The sequence below is a fragment of the Apis florea genome, unplaced genomic scaffold (assembly GCF_048593485.1).
Source record: "Apis florea isolate Af1SG1 unplaced genomic scaffold, ASM4859348v1 contig_2492_pilon, whole genome shotgun sequence".
Lineage (NCBI taxonomy): Eukaryota > Metazoa > Arthropoda > Insecta > Hymenoptera > Apidae > Apis > Apis florea.
In genome coordinates this window covers 57,346-79,035 of record NW_028256593.1, presented here as the reverse complement: position 1 = coordinate 79,035, position 21,690 = coordinate 57,346, and the positions used below count along the sequence as shown (strand labels likewise).

The 21,690-nt window shown below is 28.1% G+C and overlaps 5 protein-coding genes and 2 long non-coding RNA genes across 15 annotated transcripts; 4 read left to right on the top strand and 3 right to left on the bottom strand.

Moving 5' to 3' along the window:
- Positions 1–473: 473 nt before the first annotated feature.
- TTLL1B (Tubulin tyrosine ligase-like 1B) lies at positions 474–4,257 on the bottom strand. 5 transcript variants are annotated; one of them, XR_015291443.1, is made up of 11 exons: positions 3,484–3,668; positions 3,004–3,163; positions 2,718–2,870; positions 2,509–2,574; positions 2,231–2,403; positions 1,979–2,165; positions 1,685–1,886; positions 1,376–1,606; positions 919–1,043; positions 737–846; positions 474–670 (listed from the first exon to the last, which is right to left on the bottom strand). XR_015291443.1 is itself a non-coding variant. In XM_086905789.1 (10 exons), the coding sequence occupies exons 2-10, from the start codon at positions 3,069–3,071 to the stop codon at positions 535–537; spliced, it is 1,305 nt and encodes a 434-aa protein (XP_086761915.1). In that variant the 5' UTR covers positions 3,072–3,163; positions 3,484–4,257; the 3' UTR covers positions 474–534. The 5 variants fall into 5 exon arrangements, 3 of the variants coding, with proteins under 3 accessions (XP_086761915.1, XP_086761914.1, XP_031772116.1); XR_015291444.1 differs by lacking the exon at positions 3,004–3,163 and having other exon boundaries at positions 2,718–2,849; positions 3,484–3,650; XM_086905789.1 differs by lacking the exon at positions 919–1,043 and having other exon boundaries at positions 2,718–2,849; positions 3,484–4,257.
- LOC147657869 (uncharacterized protein CG13380-like) lies at positions 3,664–5,209 on the top strand. 3 transcript variants are annotated; one of them, XM_086905796.1, is made up of 3 exons: positions 3,664–3,684; positions 4,604–4,800; positions 4,913–5,209. In XM_086905796.1, the coding sequence occupies exons 2-3, from the start codon at positions 4,615–4,617 to the stop codon at positions 4,982–4,984; spliced, it is 258 nt and encodes an 85-aa protein (XP_086761922.1). In that variant the 5' UTR covers positions 3,664–3,684; positions 4,604–4,614; the 3' UTR covers positions 4,985–5,209. The 3 variants fall into 3 exon arrangements, with proteins under 3 accessions (XP_086761922.1, XP_086761923.1, XP_003693280.3); XM_086905797.1 differs by having other exon boundaries at positions 3,667–3,769; XM_003693232.4 differs by lacking the exon at positions 3,664–3,684 and adding an exon at positions 3,746–3,968.
- mRpL23 (mitochondrial ribosomal protein L23) lies at positions 5,196–6,392 on the bottom strand. Its single transcript, XM_012485981.3, has 3 exons — positions 5,935–6,392; positions 5,524–5,797; positions 5,196–5,387 (listed from the first exon to the last, which is right to left on the bottom strand). The coding sequence occupies exons 1-3, from the start codon at positions 5,946–5,948 to the stop codon at positions 5,241–5,243; spliced, it is 435 nt and encodes a 144-aa protein (XP_012341435.2). The 5' UTR covers positions 5,949–6,392; the 3' UTR covers positions 5,196–5,240.
- Positions 6,090–9,795, top strand: LOC100872929 (uncharacterized). 2 transcript variants are annotated; one of them, XR_015291445.1, is made up of 5 exons: positions 6,131–6,774; positions 6,863–7,037; positions 8,785–8,997; positions 9,071–9,423; positions 9,531–9,795. XR_015291445.1 is itself a non-coding variant. In XM_086905793.1 (2 exons), the coding sequence occupies exons 1-2, from the start codon at positions 6,552–6,554 to the stop codon at positions 6,994–6,996; spliced, it is 357 nt and encodes a 118-aa protein (XP_086761919.1). In that variant the 5' UTR covers positions 6,090–6,551; the 3' UTR covers positions 6,997–7,129. The 2 variants fall into 2 exon arrangements, 1 of the variants encoding a protein (XP_086761919.1); XM_086905793.1 differs by lacking the exons at positions 8,785–8,997; positions 9,071–9,423; positions 9,531–9,795 and having other exon boundaries at positions 6,090–6,774; positions 6,863–7,129.
- On the bottom strand, positions 7,451–17,064 carry LOC100872690 (TWiK family of potassium channels protein 18). The gene is made up of 7 exons (XM_086905787.1): positions 16,879–17,064; positions 16,123–16,341; positions 12,764–13,182; positions 11,833–12,181; positions 10,981–11,372; positions 10,283–10,730; positions 7,451–9,427 (listed from the first exon to the last, which is right to left on the bottom strand). Exons 3-7 carry the CDS (start codon positions 13,019–13,021, stop codon positions 9,315–9,317), a joined length of 1,560 nt encoding a protein of 519 aa, XP_086761913.1. The 5' UTR covers positions 13,022–13,182; positions 16,123–16,341; positions 16,879–17,064; the 3' UTR covers positions 7,451–9,314.
- Positions 16,057–17,010, top strand: LOC147657868 (uncharacterized). 2 transcript variants are annotated; one of them, XR_015291447.1, is made up of 2 exons: positions 16,057–16,291; positions 16,599–17,010. It is a non-coding gene; the product is annotated as an uncharacterized LOC147657868 (long non-coding RNA). The 2 variants fall into 2 exon arrangements; XR_015291448.1 differs by having other exon boundaries at positions 16,225–16,473.
- A 126-nt stretch (positions 17,065–17,190) lies between the features above and the next one.
- On the top strand, positions 17,191–20,175 carry LOC147657867 (uncharacterized). The gene is made up of 3 exons (XR_015291449.1): positions 17,191–17,486; positions 18,928–19,013; positions 19,120–20,175. It is a non-coding gene; the product is annotated as an uncharacterized LOC147657867 (long non-coding RNA).
- The last annotated feature ends 1,515 nt before the right edge of the window (positions 20,176–21,690 follow it).

Sequence of the window (21,690 nt, the reverse complement as noted above, 5' to 3'; positions counted from 1 at the left end):
ATTTAATTTTATTAAGAAACGAAGTGAGATTTTTCGCGATTAAAGATTATTAGTGAAAAAGATTCGTTGCTAGATGCTTTAACATTATTCCATCACAAGTATTGCAAAGAGAATCACGTGACGAACGCCAGTTAGAACACATCTAAACCAACCCCGAAGAAGATTCACCCTTATATACCGATTGGTACAACGCGTTTGTGCCACTATAACGCAAAATTGTTACACAATTTATTGTGTTAGGTATTAATCACACACGGTGTTTTCTTGTTTGTCTGGTAAATCCCGATAAATTAGGATAAATTATAGTGTGCGTGAGTAAAATAAACTAGTTGGAATATATGCATTTCGAAGATTTGGTACATGCGCCTTGACGATAGAAACCAACGAACCATACATGTATCATCTACGCATGCCTCGTATTTTGAACCTCCTTTCGATACTCCATATCAAAGGGATGTTTTCATAAATTAATATACGCATAAAATAACGTTTATTATTAATTCTTCTTCTCGTTAATTGAGAACACCTGAATATTTATTTCCATTTGCTTGAAGAACTTCGATATTTCGCTGACGAATATTCTTTGTCCTCTTGAGTGCATAATTCTTCGTCTAAGAGAAGTTCAAAATTTCCGAGTGCTTCCGGTGGTGGAGACTTGTTCCATCTAACGCTGTCGAAAATCGAATTTAAGTGATATCGAAAAGATTGATTTTTCAGAGATTAATGTGAGACTTACTCTGGGACACCATCCGGTGGGACGACTATTGAGATAATATTATCGATTAATTTGTATTTTAAAATTCGATCGTTCACTGTAGTAGACGTCAGTGATGGAGACGCATTTACCTAAAAATGGAAAAAGAATTAGCATGAAACGATAAAACAAGGAGAAATGAAACGAGTGAAGTTTGAAAATACATATAATGCAGTAGTAATGAGTTCAATAAGATCATATCTTGAGAAAAATGTATTTTAATATATATTTCATCAAAGGCGAACTCAATAAAAAATATTGATATCAATTCTTGTACAGGATTCATTTTCTGTGGAAAAAAGAGAAAACTTCGCAAAGATTAAAGACATGCAAAGACATTAAAAATTTGGTTATAGATCAATATGATAAAATAAAAAATTTTTTTTATAAAACATTGTTCACTTATTACCCACGATTTCATATATATAATTATAAATACAAGTGATTATTTCTTGATTATATATAGTTGTATATATGTGCAAGATTAATATATAACAAAAATATAATAGTAATAAATATATTCATAATTGTCAAATATTATCTTAATCAATATTATAAATAATAAAATAATGAAATCATTTTAATTATAAAATAGAAAAAATTATCAAAAGATTTTAAAACCTCTATAAGCCACGGTTTAAGATCATTATCAATAATGATGTCATAGCCGTAACACTCGAAACAATGTCGATCATTTGCGATAACTGGAACGACAGCTTTTAAAGAATGTACAATGCACCAAGTGATGTTTGCAAATAATTTTTCTGTAACAGTTTTACCACGCGTGCTCTCCAAGTATAATCTTAAATTGTGCACGCTTAATTTACCACCATGCTTACTATTATATTCTTCCTGCAATAGAGAATCTTTTTATTTATCTCTTTTTTCTTTTTCTTTTTTTTTTTTTTTTTTCAAGAAAAATTTACTTACACCATGTTTTTGCACAGATACATTTGTAAGATGAACGTACATATTATCCAATTCTTGGATACTAGTATCGTATTTAACCGTACAAAACCGGCAAAATCCTAATTTGAATAGATATGCTTTCAGTGGCCGAAAAGATGTAATAAGAACATACAAACGAAGATCAAATTTTTTGCCACCGATTAGAAGCGGATTATCAATGTATCTATATATATATATATATATATATATTTATTGTAAAATAAATAAATATTTCTAATTATTTTAATATAAATTATATTAAATATTATTATGTACCTAGATATTACGTATGATTCTTTCGTCAAATTTGGATTAAATGGGTTTTTTGCTTCTCGAGACCACTTTTTCAATTTACTTAATTTGTTAATTAAAAATATACCAGCACCCTGTGATTTTCCACATGGTTTCATGATCCATGTGCTTTGCGGTGATTTACGGTATTCTTCCACAAACATATTATAATCTAAAGATGAATTCATCACATTAGATATATCGATGATAACTATAGCTATAATAATAATATTCTACCTGCCGGTAAAACAAACGTAACAGGTATGAAATCAAGATAAATATATTTCCCATCTCCTCTTTCCGCCAAAGGATTTCCTTCGCGTTCTAATTCCTTCCGATAACGTTTTATATTTTTTACTAAAAGGTCTTTTCGTGTCAATTCGTAATGATTCGGAAAATGATTGATTATTCTAAAAGCAATATATATAAAATCAATATTTAAGATATATATCAAAATTTTTGATATATTTGATATATATCAAAATTTATTATATTTTCGATAAAAGATATTTAACTGTTTATCATCCATCCTATAGCCAGTTTCCACGCTGAATATGTTTCTGCATGATTGCGTGACTGCCCTATAATAATTTCAAAACAGTTTATTTACATAAGAATTAATTTATTTCTTTTTATTTCCTAAAGAAATAATAATTATTAATAAAAATTTTTTACATAAAATAATAATAAAAAAATAATATTTTTAATTTTAAATTGTTATTACCAATAGAAATTCCAATCATCTTCCGGACCAACTTGAACCCATCCCCTCTTTTCAAAGTTATGTACGATTACAGACTTGTCCACATCTGTACAAAACGTCACTTTCGTTTTGTCCGTTCCACTTGTCGATACTCTGTAAACGTTTAGAATTTTTCTAAAAGAAAAAGGAAATATACCTAATCACATTAATATTGAAACAATCTCTTCCTCCATTTATAATAATTAGATCCAATTATTAACTATAATATAAATTCTTTTTTTTTCATATATTTTTCATTTTCATTTACCTGCCATGATTATTAGATACGTTTAAATTTGCTACACGTTTATTTTCTACTACTGTACCGGACGCCATGCCTTTTAGTGCTACGAGTTAAATCGATTCACCGTGGATACACAAAATTCGAAAATTTATGTATATATATCGAATTCCCGCGCATGGAGATCCTCGAATATGATAAACAAACAAAAATGAGTCAATAATAAAATTTAAGTTAAACACAGTCGGTTAATATTTCATATTTAATTTACAATATTTTTACTTTATTTTCTTTCTAACATACATGTTATCTTTAATTATTATCTATAATTATTTAAAATTTAATTATTTTACAATATATATTTAATAATATTATCTGATAAATTAATATTAAAATTAATTATATTATATTACATATAATTATAATACTTTAGCAAATAAAAAACTTTTTGTGTATTTAGAGTTCTAAATTAAGTCGATTAAATGATCGATTATCGTTTTATAGTACCTTCTTGCCATGTCTATTTTTGTTGTAATATCCTTTTCGTTGCAAATCGATCATAATTTTGAAAAATTCAATCGTTTTCGTTAGGAAAGAGAATCTTTTTTTAAAGAAAAAGGACTGATTTGGTTATATTATGATAAATTAACATTTGAGCCCGAAATGAATAGTTTGTTTTCATGTTAAAGAACAACCGGCTGATTTCAAGTGTGTTTATACTTCGCTCTTATTTTTTTTCTATCTCTGTTGACCGATCATTTTACGTGCCAGAAACGTACTAGCGTGTCGACCGGTAAGACGTATGAAATTGTATAGTTCTTGTACTAAAAATAAAAAATCATTTTAAATTCGTGATACCTCCAAATTGTGCTACCAATTATTTTGTTTTTAAATTTCTTTTTTGTATTTAAATTTATGTGATAATAAATACGTATTTATACTACAGTGCTTTTCGCGATTCGTTATTTTAAAAGAACAAGTGGTTGTTAAAGGTATACGTGCATTTAAAAAATTGTTTTATAATTGTCTAAGAAGATAAATAGTTTAAAAAGACATTTGATAAATAATTTAAAAAAACATTTGAGAACATTTAAAAAAATTTAATATATCGAAAACACGGATGTTTCACATATTCTTTGTGGTCAGTTATTATTATTTTGAGATCATATCGTAATGTCTATTACGTATTATAGTAAACGTATTGTTCGAAACACCGTTTCATTTTGTCGAAACGATGCGAATTAAACGTTAAAAGCGAACTACAAAGAGGCGATTATTACTTGCGAACCGGAAATTAAACGTTGCTCGAGAGTACCAAAACCGTCGTGAATATACGAGTGAATCATGTTTGCGCATTGGAATTTGTGTCATGAATTTATAATTCGAAATGCGTCTTTCATTAATTTCGTATTTACCAATGCATTTTAAGAAATATTAATTTCTATACTAATAAAGACAAATTTTTCTGTGTTCTGTTTGCTTTAATATATTATTTCTCTAGATACTATTATTTTAATATTATTTCTCAAGATATATATAAATTATTATTTATTTGCTGTGTCATAATATTTATTAAGAATATTTGTATTATAATTATTGATTAATAAATATTCAATGATTTAATTAGGAAAGTACAAAATGTATTTCAATTCAAAATTTGGCAATCGTAATCCAATGAGAATGGCTAGAGGAAGAGGAATAGCACAAAGCAATTTATCTTTCAATGAATGCCTTTGTAATAGACCACATGGTTTTGTGCTCTGCAATGTTTGTGGTTACTTGACAAAGGGCAGAGTACGTTATTTCTGTCCTATTCATCCACAGGTGTGTTGTCTTTGATACCATATCCTTATATGAAGTATGAATGAAAAGAAGTTATTTACTTTCTCTTTAATTAATTTTAATTTTTAGTAATTTTTTTCTTTCCTTTTTACAGACAATTTTTTTGCTTGACATTGCTCAATGTCCTCAATGTAAGTCATATGGTTTTATGTTGAGTGAATATTAAATATTAAAAATATTATATTCTTTATTTAATTTAATGTTAAAATATATTAATAATATTTTTCTTATTCTTATTATCACATTTTACTATCATGAGTAGATATATATTCTATCATTATTTTGTTTACTTATTTCAACTATTTTTATTATTGATAACAATGTATTTATTTTATGTTATTGTAACAAATGTAGAGACATAAAAAGACAAATACAGATTAATATCATTAAACTTTATTTATTTTTATATTAAACTAATAAATTTATTTAAACCAACAGGGAAAGCCAGGCCATTTATTTCTTTCTGTAAACTTACGAAAGTTAGCTTCTCTTTGTTCCATTTGTTCTTTATATTTATCTTCTGAATCTTTAGGAATTATATCAGGAAATGTGAACGACTGATCTTTGGGCTAAAAATAATATGTTTTTTTAATATTATTTAATTATTTAACATAATATATATTAATATATTATATTATATAATATATATTGTATAATGTCAAAAATATTTTTATTAAAAATATAAATCTTCTTTCTAATACTTACTAAAACTACATAAGCTATTTTTATATCATCTTCTTTAACAACAAATTTTTCTGGCATATGCGTTTTTCCAAGAGCAATTCTAGTATTCACATACACAGGATAAACATTATAAATTTTTTCTAAATAATTTTTTACATCGATTTTTGTCATCTCCATTGAAACATGAAATTCTACTACATTTTTTGGTTGGTTATGTTGTGGTTTTACAAGTTTCATCCAAAAATTTGGAAGAAATATTCTAAGTTGTGGATTACCTTTCTGATATAAAGGATACCTATAAAAAATAAAATCATGTAAAATTTATATAAAATATATATAAATTAATTTAATAAAGCTTATTCAATATATATGTTTTAAATGCGTTCTGAATCGTATATTAATTTTATTATTATATGAAAAATATGTATTTACCAACGAGTAGACATTTTTGTCTCATAGAAAAAATTTACTGCAATAGTAATAATGTATTTATATTAAACTTATATAAATGCATATAAACAAAGTTTAATATTTCATTTATAACAGAGGTTATGTTACAGTTTTCACTGATATAAACTAGATGGCGAAACAGATGCGTCGTACATATAATATATATAGTTCTATTCTTTTAAACCTAAAACAAGTTTGATTTTTATGTTAATTTTTCTTTCTTGTTCTATTGTAAAATAAAATTTTTGAATATGTTTCTTTTTTTAAAATCGATTTCGATTGGAACTTTTCTCATTTAAATTTATTTATTGACAAAATTCTTAACAAAATCGAAATTCATAAGTGATTCGATAATCGATTTTATAAAACATTCAGCTTTTGAACCGATTCAGTGCTGTAAAAAAGACGTCCAAGTGTATTTCGGCATGACTTCTTTCTTCAGCTAAATTAACAAGAATATGCTTCACGAAATTGTTTCGCAACGGAACCTGCTTTGACAACGAAACAATTTGTCTAAGAAGATCGTTATTAAATACTTGTATGAAGTAAAGGATTATATTAAACGCTTTCCAGAATTTTGTTGACATTTTTAATCGAAGATGAGCTGCGATTTATTACCGGAATGGCTCAATCTTTTCCTGGACGATGTAGAAACTACTTTATGCTTACCAATATTACTTATTATGGTCCTTTGTACTCTTCAATTTATAGTTAATCACGCAATGGACATTGGCTTTACTTTTTATCAAAATATAATGCAAAAATCTGAAGAAGAAGAAGTAAAAAAGGATAAAGGCGAAAGTTTAATGGATAAGATTAGAGGTTTTTCTTCCATTGAAAAATTTATTTGAAAACATACTAAATACTTTAATATTATTTTTTATAAATAATCTTTGAATTTTTTCTCTAGGATATATATGTAACGTAACTTGTGTTGCTGGTAATACCGATTCGAAACAAGAAGAGAGCGCAGCACCATCGATGCTTAGGTCAAATTTGCAAGAAGAGGAATGGGATTATTGTGAGGACGACGAAGAAAAGTGACAGATATACATTGCAGGAAAAATTATAAGCTTCATTGATAAGTAATCTATTGTAACTTTTATATTGCTTATATTTTAAAAATATTAATTTCAAATTGATACTATATTAAACTTAATAAATAATACGACAATAATGCGATATTAATAGAAAATGAGATACAAGCAATAGTTAAAATTATAAAAAAATAATTTATTATGAACATGATATTTTCGATTTAAAAATTCTATTGTTTTATAAAAAAAAACTTGATTTTTATCTTTTAATGTAATTTTGAGTTATTTAGTTTTTTTATTATTATTTTTTTATAATGAAAAAAGAAAGTAAAAGAATAAGAAAATATTTAGGTAAATAGAATTACCGAAAAAATATTATTTATTTAATAACATTTCATGATGCTAAATAATTTGCATTATGTTAGTTCAAGGATTCAAAGTTAAAAAAAAACCAAGTTAAGTTGTGATTTTTTGATATTTTTAATTTTCTCTTTAATGAAAATCCAATGAATGTCAAGAAAGAAATTCGTGTACAAACAACATATCTGAATATTGTTGAGCCTCAATCAGGTTGACGATTAAGTGATATTTTTCTTGCCAGTCTATTGGTTTGCGCGAAAAGATTGGACTTGGTTCATTAATACTGATGTCATTTATCTGAAACATATCGTTTTTTTCATTTTGCACGATAAATTTCACTGTTACCACTCACTTACATGGTTGTTTTATTCGTAAACTTGTTTATTGAACTTGTATTAAAATTAATATTCGACATTCGCTTAAATGACTCTTCTTAAAAGTTATACTAGAACAGACCGTTTTATGATCGTGCACGTCTTTCTTTTATATTTTATATTTATCTGTCTTTTTATAACAATATTAATTGAATCACCTATCAGGTGTTTTTTAAGGCTGCATCTTTCTTTCGTTTTTTACATTACCTCTTTCTCCTAAAACATTTATTTTTTCTGTTTATATGAAGAAAAAATAAATATTAAATATATAATAAATATTTATTAAAATAAATTTATAGAAAATTAAAGTAAGTAATTAAAATTTATTAAATATTTCAGTTTTTTTTTACGAATAATTATTTACTTTCGATTGTCTCACTCATTATTAAAATAAGTATGTTTTTAGGAAAAGGAGGTGATGTACTTTAATACATTTCAATAATTTACACAACTCTCGCGAAGAAAATCCGTCCGTTTCAAGTCACTTAGCAATGATAATGGTAAGAAGAATATCAGCAGCGATAAGAATGTTAAATATTATTATAGTAACAGTAGTTATAATGTAAATGGTAGAAATCTAATGTCTTTCATTATGGCGAACCATTCTCTAAAAATTCTCACTTATGGATTTTCGTTTTAGACACTTTCATTTGTTTGAAGTTCGTGTCTTATTGTTTAATCTGAAAATGTATACACAAACACTTCACTTATACTTTACAAGATTTTTTCAGAGACCCGTCACAAGTCATCTTATATTCTTTTTTTTCATAATATAATGAAAAAGTACTAATTATACTGATTTAATTGCATTTCTTTGGTCATATAGAAGAAATATATTGCTACATAATTTTTCTTGTTCGATCTATTTTTTTTTTTTTTTTTGATTGTTGATCAACATTCATTCACCATACAATTAATTTCCAAAATAATTCCATTGAATTTTTTACGTTAAAACTTTATTTATCGTTTTTTCGATATAGCCAAAACACAGAACATTCCACCAATATTCTTTCATCCACTTAAATTCAAATTTTCCTTCACAAAATCATCCATGATTGCAGCGTCACATGAAAACATTCTCCAAACCGGAAACATTTTTCCTTGTGGGTGTAGAGGTGGCGCAACTCACGCCCTCATCCTCAAACGTGACCATCTTCTCGCGGCTTCTTGTCGCCGTTCCTGTACATTCCAATAATCTAGACTGATTCGTCGATGCGGAATTAGATGCCGAAGGTACCGGTGGCGTGACAGCTGAGGATGGTCGTAAAACTGAAGTAGGTGGCGGTGGTGGCACAGCCATGTCTGTAACCGCCGCTGCTGCCAGATTGAACTCACTCACGCTTCTAGGCACAAAGTACTCGAAGTGTAAGGAACTTTCTTGTTGACGATGTTGATGATGATGATGATATTGTGTTGGAGACAGACAACTGCGTCTTAAAGATTGGGCACGTTGAAACTGTTGAGTCGAAGAATTTCTGGATTCGGATGTTTTCTTTCGTGGCAGAGAATGATGACCTGGTGATGGTTTTATGGCAGTGTTGGACGTGTGGGCCAGGAGCTTCCCGTCCGCGGGACTCCTAGCCTGATGCTGTCAGGATGTTGGCACCATGGACATGGCGATCGCTTCTTCTTCTTGTTCGGACAATCGCGAGTCACTGGTACCTCCTCCGTCATCCAAGTCGGCCTTGAGCCCAGGACTGGTACCTGTTAAATATATTAAGGATTTATAGTTTTTTGAAAGATGAATTAAAAAATTTTTAGTTCTTGATTTGATTAAAATGGTTTTTTTTTTGCATTTTTAATGAAGGGGTTATGCAGAGTGGTCAAGATGCCCAATCGAAATCCCCGACGCGAGTGGATCAGAACCGCTCTACGTGCAAGCGAATGCGAGTTTGATATTCGTTTCGTGATTCCTTTAACACTTTGAGCCTGAATTGGAAATGAAGTCTTGCTTTTGAAAGAAAAAGCTAAAGCTTTGATAGTTAAAAATAAGGTTAAAAATAAATGATTATTTATATTATTATATAATTCCTTTGATATATTAAGAAATATATAGAATTCAACGTTACAAACGCATTAATGTTTCATTAAATTAAATTAGTTTTAAAGAAAATAAATATTTTTAATTTTATATTTCCAAATGTTTGAAAAATATATAGTTACGAGATATCTTGCTTAAATCAATATTTATGAATAGGTTAAAGCTAACAAGATTTAATTAGACTAAAATTTCAGTTAATATTAATCAGCTAATAAATTCTATTAATTGTTTTTTTTAATTTTATTATTCAAAAAATTTGATAAATCTAAACCTAATCTAACCAATAATTTGCCAATAATTGCATTCCTATTTTTAGGAATATAAGCATACAATAATAATACCAATATTATTATAGAAATACTGTTAGTTTTTAAACAGTATTATCTATATTTATATATAATATATATCATCATCAGACTCAAAGCGTTCAGATTAGAATCTAAAGCATAGCTGAATAAAATAACTTCTCATCCGGAACAAATTAGCGGTTCCCCGTCGAATGCCTGCATCAGGGATACCTGTACCACCGATAGGTCCGACCACCACCCCCGACGACATGCCGCAGGTTCTACCGAAGACCCTGACCACGCGTACCACCTCCTCCTGGACGAGGTTGAAGCACATGGCGATCAGGCCCATCCCGGCGAGTATGTAGAGTGAGCAGGCGCACAAGCTGAGCTCCTCCAGAGTAGCGGACGCGGCGTTTCGTCCAACGGGCATTAAGTCACCGAAACCAATGGTTCCGAGGCTGGTGAAGCAGAAGTAACCGCCTTCCAAGAGGCTCCAACCTTCCAGACGGTTAAACATTAGCGCGCCACCGCATATGTAGATCAGCATAATCACCAAGCAAAGACTAATCGGTATCCTCACGGGATTCGTTTCCACCACGTAGCCTGGTGACGAGTTCGTCGATAGGGACAGTGAGCACGGATGAAAATGACGTTTACTGTTTCCCGATGACATATCCTGATTGAAAGATTGAAATATTTGTTATATACAATTATATTACATATTATGATATTGTGTTTTTATATATATATATATATATTTAATATAAGTAAGTATGGTATATATGCTTAGATTATTTAAGTCATATATTAATTGTTTGTAAGCATGTATAATTTTTCTAATTTATTATTTTGTTTGTTTCTTAATCTAGAATGATTATCCACAATTTAAATGTGAAATCATGTTTTCAGAATAAAATACGTTATACCTGAAGTGCAGCAGTAGAGCTAGTAGTAGCATGAAGCAATCCCTCGCTTCCACAATCCAATAAAATGGCACTACTGGTGCCTCTAGTTCCTAAATCATCGCAGGAGCTCTCTCTACTAGCCGAATAATAATTTCCAGATTTTGAATCGACATGGTTATCGTATCTGTAAGTTTTGCTCATAATTCCTCCTACAGGAGGCGGCGGTGGAGGTGGTTGTTGCTTTCTGCTGCAATTTCTTGGTCTACACAATCGGCCATACAAACGGCGGAAGCTCCTTGAGAGGACATCACCAACCGTGCTTAAATAGACTAGCATTAAGGGAATCCCGGCTAGAGCGTACACTATTGTGATCAAACGACCCCAGACTGTGCGAGGTGCCACGCTACCATATCCTGAAACGTCAATCGACCAAATCGTATCACAATCGACCGCTATTAAGAGAACAAACGAAGATTGGTTGAATATGAAACATTTATTGGAAATGTAATGAATGTATTTTGATTGTAAATGAATTGGAATTGATTTTACGTTACTTTTTTATATAGAATTTTTATTTAAAAGTTTACTTATTATTGAAAATATGATACGTCATATAAGTTAATTTCTATCTTATCTATCTTTTAACTTATATAGAATTTTTTATATAGAATTTTTATTTAAAAGTTTACTTATTATTGAAAATATGACACGTCATATAAGTTAATTTCTATCTTATCTATCTTTTAACTTATATGATGTATAATAATATGAATGTTATATATATAAAATTTTTATATATCTTTTATATTGTTCTAAAAATTGTATATAAAAAATATTTATATTTTTACTAAAAATGTTGATGTCTGTCCTCACCTATGGTGGTAATCAGAGTCAAGGAGTACAGCAAACTACCACTGAAGGTCCATCTTCGATGTGGTCTCCTATCTATGGAATGGTCCCTGGATCGAGATGATGGTTCGTATTGCGAAGAAGTTCTCCTAAGACCTCGTGCCAGATTTTCTTGGAATTCAAACACTTCTCTCGCTGCTAGCCTCGTCCAGTTTTCCTTGTACAGTACATTCAAGTCCTCTGTGATACTCCAGAGCCTTTCAACGGTACGTGCTCTCAGTTCCATAGCGGCATCATCTTCAAGACTAGGTACCACGTACGATCCTCCCTCAGATTTTGAACTCGTGGAAACGAGTAAGTCGTTCGCTGCATCCTATCATACAAAAGCGAAAATATTTATTAAATATATATATAATTTATTTTATAAAAAAAATTTAGGATCAATTAATATCAACTATAGGATTAATTTCATAATTTGTGCATGCAAATTTATGTATGCATAGAACAATTTCAAAAAAAGAAAAAAACAAAAGAAACGAAAAAGAAAAAAAAATACTTTAGCTATATATCTTTTATATTTCATTTAAAAGTTCTTATTTCACATTAATTTTAAATATATGCGTATATATAAAATATATAAAATAAATAAAATCAAATTTCAGATGGATATTTCTATTATATTATAAGCCTATTATTGTATGTATTATTTATAATTCATATACACATATATTTTAATATATGTTCAAAATCTCTTTAATTTTTTTATCAATACAAAAGACATTATTCATTGTTCTTATATATATTGATACAATATTATATTGATAATATATTAATACAATATTAATACAAATAAATTTCCATAGGCATATCAATTTCTTGGCAAGGAATCTATTAGCATCGTTCAAATTAATAAGTCGCCAGGATTTAATAAATTATTGAAGAAATCATCACTCACCGACTTCAGACCACCTTCCAGCGCCATAAAAGCGAATGCACCAAGCAGCGTGTACCCCAGCACAAGCACGCATACTCCTAAACTGGCCAACAATCCTGGTGTCTTGGTAGATGTTGCCGTGCTGCAACTGCAGCAACAACACAGCAATTCCGCTCCCCTCACGGAAGCGCTGATCCTCAACGCGTCCGCATTCGCGTTCGCGTTCCTTCCTGGACAGCATCTCGGCGCCCTCTGATAGTAGTCGCCGGTGCTCTGCATCGTTTCAGCCACCGTCTACACGCCGTTACCGGCAGCCTCGTCGTCGCCGCAGCTGCAGCTGCAGGTGCAGCGACCGACGCCGCAGCTGCAGCCGCAACCGGTCGCCTCCTATCGTTCCACTATCCTCCCTCGAGCCTCGTCCATTTGGTGTGCTGGCAAACCTATTGCAGAAATTACCTAATCTCATTAAATCTTGTCGCATACCTGTGTTGCCCTCAGGTCAGGTACAAATGAACGTGGTTTTGTCCTTGTCAATTGCAAGTGTGCAATTTATTGCCATTCAACGCGTATGATTTTTCCAGACATTATTTGCAGGATTATTTTATGGAAAATTATGGAAAATAATTTAACATGTTCATATATATTTTCTTTAGAATTTTATATTATATACATATTTGTATATGTATCTCATTTGTATTTTTTTATTAATCAAGAGAAGAGATACTATTCATTATTTCTTGAAAATATATTTCTTTGATATATATGTTTGATATATTAGATGTGAATTCGTTAACGAAGTTATATATATACTGATATGTTTACATAGAAAGTTGGAATCTTGCATATATGAATGTATATTTCTATTATTGGAAATATTAAATCTTGCAATATCAAATTTCTAATTATTTGCTTGATTCAATTAAAATAGACAATCATTCAAAATGGGTTGTGCAATTTGAAATATGATATACGAATTAAAAAAATACTTTGTATTATATATAAAAAAAAGATTTTTATAAATTATATGCTCTTCAAAGATCAGGATCATTTCAAGATTGAATTTTTTGTGTTGTTTTTCGAATTACGTTCAAGAAAAGATCAAGAAAAAGAATTTTTATTCTTCTCTAACATTTTATATTATATAATACATATATTGTAATATATTAATCTTGATATTGAATTGTTGAATTTCATAGTATTATTACATTATTTGTCTGTATCAGATTTAATTCTTTGATAATGATTAGGAATCTCTAGGAAATACTCAATAGTACGAATTTATTATATATTTTATAATGTTTTTGAATGTTACTTAGAGCAGATATATATCTACATATTTCTACATATCTACATATTTTACTTCAGAGTATTATTTTTACATTTTCAAATAGTTGTAAACGATATCTAATTATATAATTTTATATGTTATTACGCGCACATTGTAAACCATTCCATTTTTCTCTTTCTTATGACTTTTCTATGGACAAATTATTTGAATGCTATTTATTACATATATATTAAGTTTACTTCGGCTATCTATACCCGAAAAATATATATTTGTGTAAAATGAATTTTTTTTATTATTTTATTTTTTTTTCCTTTAATTTTTCAATTTTTGCAATGATTAAATTCTTTAAGGATTATATTTATAATTTTTAAATAAAAAAACATTTGAACTCAAATAAATTTCAAGTTTTATATTTCAATAGGAATATTATATAAATAAAATTATTAAATTGACAATTTGAAATTGCATAAGATTGATTTGATACTATTAGTTGGTTAGTATTTCTTTAAATAATTAAACTTCCTGCAAATAGAATTTCTGGGTACTTAATCAATGTTCAACAAGTTTAGAAGCAATCAAACTTTCATCAATAAGTTTTTAGTTATCATTTTCTGATACAATCAAGCTTCAATTATATTAATTATATCATAATTATATCAAGACAATATTTACATTCATGAATTTATCTTTTTAAAAAACTTAAAATTTTATTAAAATTTAAAAATTTAAAAACATTATTAATCAAATTATAATTATAATTTTTAATATTATAACAAAAACTACATTAATTTTATATTAATTTATGAATGATATAATGTGATATATCATTTTTTTCTTTAATTAAAATAAATATCTTAAAAATTTACGATATTTTAGAAATAATTTTTTATAAATTATTAAAAAGAGAATATTGTTTTGTTACTTGTATTTCTAGATAAATGAGGTAGAAGTTATATTTCTGTGATCGCGTGTTAATTAATACGGAAAAATGTAAATAAAAGGGGGTTGCTAAGGGTGAATGGGGTTCCGCATGTGTAAATAAGAGTCACCCTTTGTTTACGGATATATAAGAAAGCCACGAAGGCTTGTGAAAGGATTATTTTTCATAATTTTTCTAATATTAATTTCTGCTAATATTAAACTTTTTAATATAATTGTGTGAATTATTTATAATTTTTTTCTGTGAAAAACTATTGTTTGTGGACGAAAATATTAAAAATATTTAATATTTAGAGAATGAGAAAAGATTTAGAAAAAAAAAAGTATGTATCCACTTGTTATATTTTTCTTTTATTAAAATTTGGATATCTTAAATTATATATAAATTATATTTTTTTAAATTAAAGTTTTGGTATTTTAAATTAATATTGAACAATATTTTATATCCAAGAAAAAAAAATTATAACAAACAATATACTCATTCTTAATATACTCAATATACTCAAATTTCAAGATTCAAAATAACAGAAAAGATACTATTTGTTTTGATATCTCTACTAGACTTTATAAATTAATAAATATTGATGTTCAATTTAATTGATTAATAATTAAAATTAAAAAATCTAATACTATGTATATACATTAATATGTTTTAATACTTTTAATAATGAATTCTATTATATCTTTTTATTCAAGTTATTCAACTTATAATTTTCTCCAATTAAAAATTTTATCACTTGATTTTTTAATTTTTATGATAATTTTGATAAATCAATAATTTATCTATTTAATTTAATATTTCATTTTTGTTTTAGGATAAATATATTTTATTGTTCAGCAAAATTCTATTGTAATAAATTTAATACCTGATTTTCGATAATTTTATTTGAAATTTCTTAATGTTTCCAAACTTTTCAACTGTAGTATAAATAAAAATAAAAATCTATATTATCGATTGATCAATATTATTTAAGAAAAAAGGAAAGAATGAATTGAAACAAGAATATTCGGTGAGAAAAGTACGGACAGAAATTGCGGACACGAACGAAGCACAACTGTGAACCGTTGTACTCCGGTGTCGTGCAGCGTTGTATGTGAAGCGTACAAGCGAAAGATAGAAGGATTCGCAGCCGCTCCAGTTGAAGCATTGTACCGTGGTTACCAGAGATAAGGCATGAAATTAAATTCGACGGAATGTGGGTCGTCGTGGCATCCCTCCTTTCGCGACCATCCTACGGCCAACGATGACATCGATGCACACAAACATCCTCCGCCTCGTCATCGTCGTCGTCGTCATTGACTATATTCTTGCAAAAGTCACGGTACAGGTTACTTCAGAATCATTTTGTCAATCGTACAAATAAATGGTAATCTAAAAATCAGTAAAAAAAAAGAAGTTTTTCATCTAAATTTTAAAAATTAAGATAAAAGAAATCGGTCAAGAATATTATTTTAATGAAATTGAGATCAAATAATTGCTGGGAATGTATACATTAAATTATAGGTTAGCTTGAAACTATTATTTTATTAATATTTTATTTGTTCACTATGTAACGAGTTATTAAGTTCATATATTGTTTAATGTAATGTTTCTTGATCGAGTTATAAAAGGCTCTATGTATTTCGCAGAACGAGAATTTATGATTCAATGTGTTCGTTGAATCGAGACGAATTCAGCTAAACGAACAATGAAAAGGAGATGTGGAAAAATCAACCGACCGAATGAAGCATCTATCTTCAGTTTTAGAAAAATTTGATCGATAAAGAAATTAATTTTTCCTTTTTTTGTTTTATGATTGATAAGTTTTAATCAATGGATTTTATATTTCTATAAATTTTAGAATAAATATATCATGAAATTGATCGAAGAATTATAATAAGATATAGGATTTTTATTAGCAACGATTACCTCATATTTATTTCATTGAATCCTATTTATTATATTGTGAAACACTGTGCTCATTATACAGATCACCAATATAAAATTTTAAAAAATGTATTTCTTAAAAAATAAAAAAATTAATTATTAGAAATTAATAAATTGATAATCATTAAAAATTACAAACGTTTAACATTTTGATGTCATTCAATAAACGAAGTCGATATCTCATTTTTTTTCGATTCAAATAAGAATCGATTCGAATCGATTTTCAGAAAGTTATTACAGATGGCGTTACGATTTATCAATGTGCGAGAGCGTTCGAGATGCAATGAAGCGATCGAGATATGATCCGAGGATCTGTTGTTAGGTGGTAAATGTGAAGGAATCGCATTCCCTTGTGGTTAGGTAGTTTAATTGGAATTGATGTTGCAAGCCCAGTGTTACAATCGACGCAGTACTAACCCGCGTAACTAATTAACACGCCCAAGATAATCCAAGTGAATCGCATCTAAGCAATAGTTCCCTCGTGAGGGAGGTGATCGAGCGACTGTAGAGGTTATGGGAGCGTCAGAGATCGAATGTTCAATAAGAAGATTTATGTTGGATTAAATATAATTCTCTACATATAGTATAAGGTACTGTATTATATACACATATATTCATACTGTATATATTATACATTCTCTGTCTCTTTTCAAAATTCGTCAGATATAATCTCAACCATGATTAATTAATATGGTAATAAATATTGTAATTGTATCAAATAAAATTTAGGTTTTCAATGTTAGGTCAAGATAAAAAGTTACAAATAAAAAGATTTATAAAATATATTATTTGATTCTCAATTAATTATAAAGTAAGATTTTTGTTATCGCAGTCAAGTAAGGAAAGCATTCTAACCTAAAAGTATTCATATAAATTTTATTTAAAAAACGGATTTTTGGATTATTCGAATTAAATATATCTATCTTATTTACTTAAGTAGAGATATTATATTTTGTATATATTTTATTTAAAGATTTATTTCTTATTTATTACTAGATAAAATTGATCATAATAATTACGATGTTACATATGTAATCAATTGAATAATCTAAACTTTAAAAAATTTTCCTAATATATATCCGAACAACCATTAGTAATTTATTCAAATACCGAAATACTCAAAGTTCGCAGTTCAAGAATAGTCTAGAAGCATAGTCGGATTTTCCTCGCAATTTCGTTTGAAATCCCGTTATAACATAGAATTCGTCTCGAAATTCGCCAATTTCGAGAGCACTTTCAAAAGTTCGCGGACTCGAGAATACCAGTGATGTATCGAGAAATTTCGTTTATCCACCAACTCTTTCTTCGATTATACAATTCAAACTCGAGTCCTCAATGTTTCATAAATCAATTTATTTCACCAGAATTATACGTACAATATAGAGATATTATATTGCAAGAGGAAAAGAGCGAGATAAAAACGAATCGACGAGCAGAGGAAAATTATTAAAAAGACTTTAAAAAGATATTTAGATCTCTATTTGTTTTTTATATTTATTGTCAAGATAAAATATTCAACAAATTTAGGCCAAAAGGTCTAAAATCTACTTTATTTTTTTTTATAAAAGATGCTGGATCTTATTTAAATATCCTATATGAAATTATATGAAGATAATTTAATATGAAGATAATATAAAAGTAAAGAATTTATTTCCATATTATTATAAAAGAAATTTCTACAATATGATATAACTATATTTATATTATGATAAATTCAATTATACAAGTTCTCAAATAAAATTCAAGAAGTAATTTGTAATTTAACCATCAATAATACCATCAGACTGATAATCTATATCAGGCAGTTTCTTTTTTCTAATTCTGATTTTAAATGGTTATTTAACATGAATTCTACATCGCAAAGATTCAAAAATTGAAGATTTTTTAAATTTAGGAGAATATTTCTTGTTTCTCTTCGTTTATATCATAATAACGTTTATGCGTGAATTGATGTGGAAGTAAAGATAATGAATCATCTCATGGAAGAGACAGAGAGCTGATATGAAAAAATAACTACAAAATGAACTGTAGGTGCTGTGATAAGACATTATGAAGATAGGTGTCAAAGGTACAAAGGAAAAATTAAGTGATTATGGTGGCAGAAGAACAAACGAGATGTTGAGTTTTTTTTTAAATTTTTTTCTTTATTTTTTTACTATATCAGTTATTAATATTTTAACGATAAATATATTGAAAACTTAATGAAATATTGTTAATTCACAGGTAATCATTAATAATGTATCTAATATATGAAACTATGAATATGAAAAATAGGAATTCTATTTATTCTTATTCTGATATTTGATAATGGAAATTCTATATCAAAAAGAAAATATCATGAAAATATCCCCATAAAAGATATTAAGAAACAAACAATTGAAGTACAATATTGACATATCCTTCGCATATATGTATATGGCGTTGCACGATACTGTGGACACACTGTCTGTTCCGGTTCTGGCAGAGTATAATCGGGACACGCGGTAACACCGCGTAACGAGTTAGCACAACGAAGCCAAGCCAGGGGTCTTGGTGGCCCTGGCAGCTCGCAATCGATAGCCCGAGCAGCTAGAGGCGTGGGAGTCTGCAGCCTCTGAGGCAGAGAGAGGGACACAAAGAGATGTTGGACCGAATTTCCGTTGAGGGAGGACGAACTTTTTCTAAGAAGAAGGGTATAGAAAGGGAAAGAAAAGAGATGTGTCGCGTTAACCAAAAGATTGAAGAAAATAGTATGATCCTTGAAAGAAGGTTGACAATTTTTCGTCTATCCTTATTGAACCGGATTGTCAATTAGAGGGATGTCCAGATTCGATATGACCGTGGTCCGTGAAAGAGTGAGAGGAAGATTTTCGAACGTATAATAGAAGAAAGGGAATCGACTGGGCAAGATAGAAAATCGTGGAAACCTTTAAGGAAATAGGTCGAGATCCAATAAGCCGTTTAAAGGACTCTTTACGGTTCCGGTTGCTGGTCAAGAGATTTATAGAGACCTTTTTAATCAAGCCTGACTTGAAACGTCTCCGTCTCTGTTTTCTTCAGGTTGGCGACTCGTGTGGATCGTGCTTCCGGAATTTGAATAGATTGTTCGGGATGTATGTAAATTAGGATTAACGAAGTATAAACTAGGATTAGTGTAGTGATATTAGATCGTGGATTTAGTTTGATATAGATTATAATTGTAATAAGAAATATGAGATTTTGTGTCTTTAAGATGGGATTTTTCTCTTAGAATTTTTAGAGAGAATGTTTTTACAAGAAAATTTTGAATTTAAAACTAAACTTTAAAACTAAAATGTTAGATTTTTTATTTGTGCAAAATAGAATTTTTATAATACTAAATTTTACTCAAAATTTATTCATTTCGATTTTTTATTTTATTTTTTTTTTTTCAAATTATTTGAAACTTTCAAATCAAATCACGTATTACACAAGGCCTCAATCATGTATATGTATTTATATATTTAATTTTGAGTTAATACATTTCTTTCAATCAAATCTGACTCCATTGGTGTGGATGCTTGCAGAGCAATCTCTACGTTCATGAGAAAAATTCAAGTATTTCAAATTAAATGCATCTGCTAGGACGAGATAACGAGCTCGTAACTATCTGTTGTCATGTCGACTGAGTCTCTGCTAAATGAATAACAGTTACGTTTACCTTATCTCGAGATGAATGTACTTAATCTGTTCTTTTAGCATCAATTATACATTGTGCATTATGATTCTTAACGAAAACTTTTTTTTGACAAATTTTTTTTCCAATATTCTTGTTGTTGACTTTGGTTAAATCGAGTATTTAAATAATGCATTGAGTGAAATTTTCAGTTTCTATCTGCTTGCACGAATAGATAATCTCGTAGAAATACAATATTTAATTTTTTAATTTTTCAATAGTTAGTTACTCAATTCGATTTAACATCATGAATTTCACAATTTTTATTTTATTATGTTTTAAGAATTGTTAAAAAGTTTTATTAGTCAAAAATTTTGATAAAAAAATTTTACTCTGAGGTTTTCAGTTTAAATATCATTGAGAATTTTTTATTTATTTTTTTCTTTTTTGTGATTTATCAGTTTTATTTTAACTTGATAAATTGTGTTTCACCTAAATCATAGTTAATATTAAAATATTTATTTTTAATTGTAACAGCAAATATACATACAATTTACTTTTTAAATCATGGTATGAAATATATCAGAATAATATAAAAAGGTTAAAAAAATATAATAGAACATCATTTCTCGATAAAAAATATTGTAATTATCGATTTGACCCATTTATTTGCAAATTAATCCAACTAATTCTACATATACATTTCTTTTTTTAAAATAAATTCACCGATGATAAACCGATAAAAAAAAATTATAAAAAATCAATAATCTTGAAAAAAAGTAATATCTCTTCAAAAAAAAAATAAGATAAATTTAATACAAATTAAGCACGTTAATCATAATTATTTAATCCTTAAATTATTATAACATTTATTTATAAATTTGATGAATAGATAATTTCTACAAACATTAATTATTGTAAAAAGGGTGAAAAATTTTTTTACTATAAATAAATTATGATTACCATAAAAATAAAAGGATCGAATAAACTTTTCATATATTTATTATATTTTTGATCAAAATTGTCTTTTTCGATCGAAAAATTCAATGTGTTAATATAATAATTGCAACTACTTGAAAGCATTACGATATCGTGCGAAACATTCGGTTTAATCAATTCTCACCAGAGAAATTCTATTTTCTTATCGACTGTTTCGAGTGAGGATGGAAGACAGGGCGGAA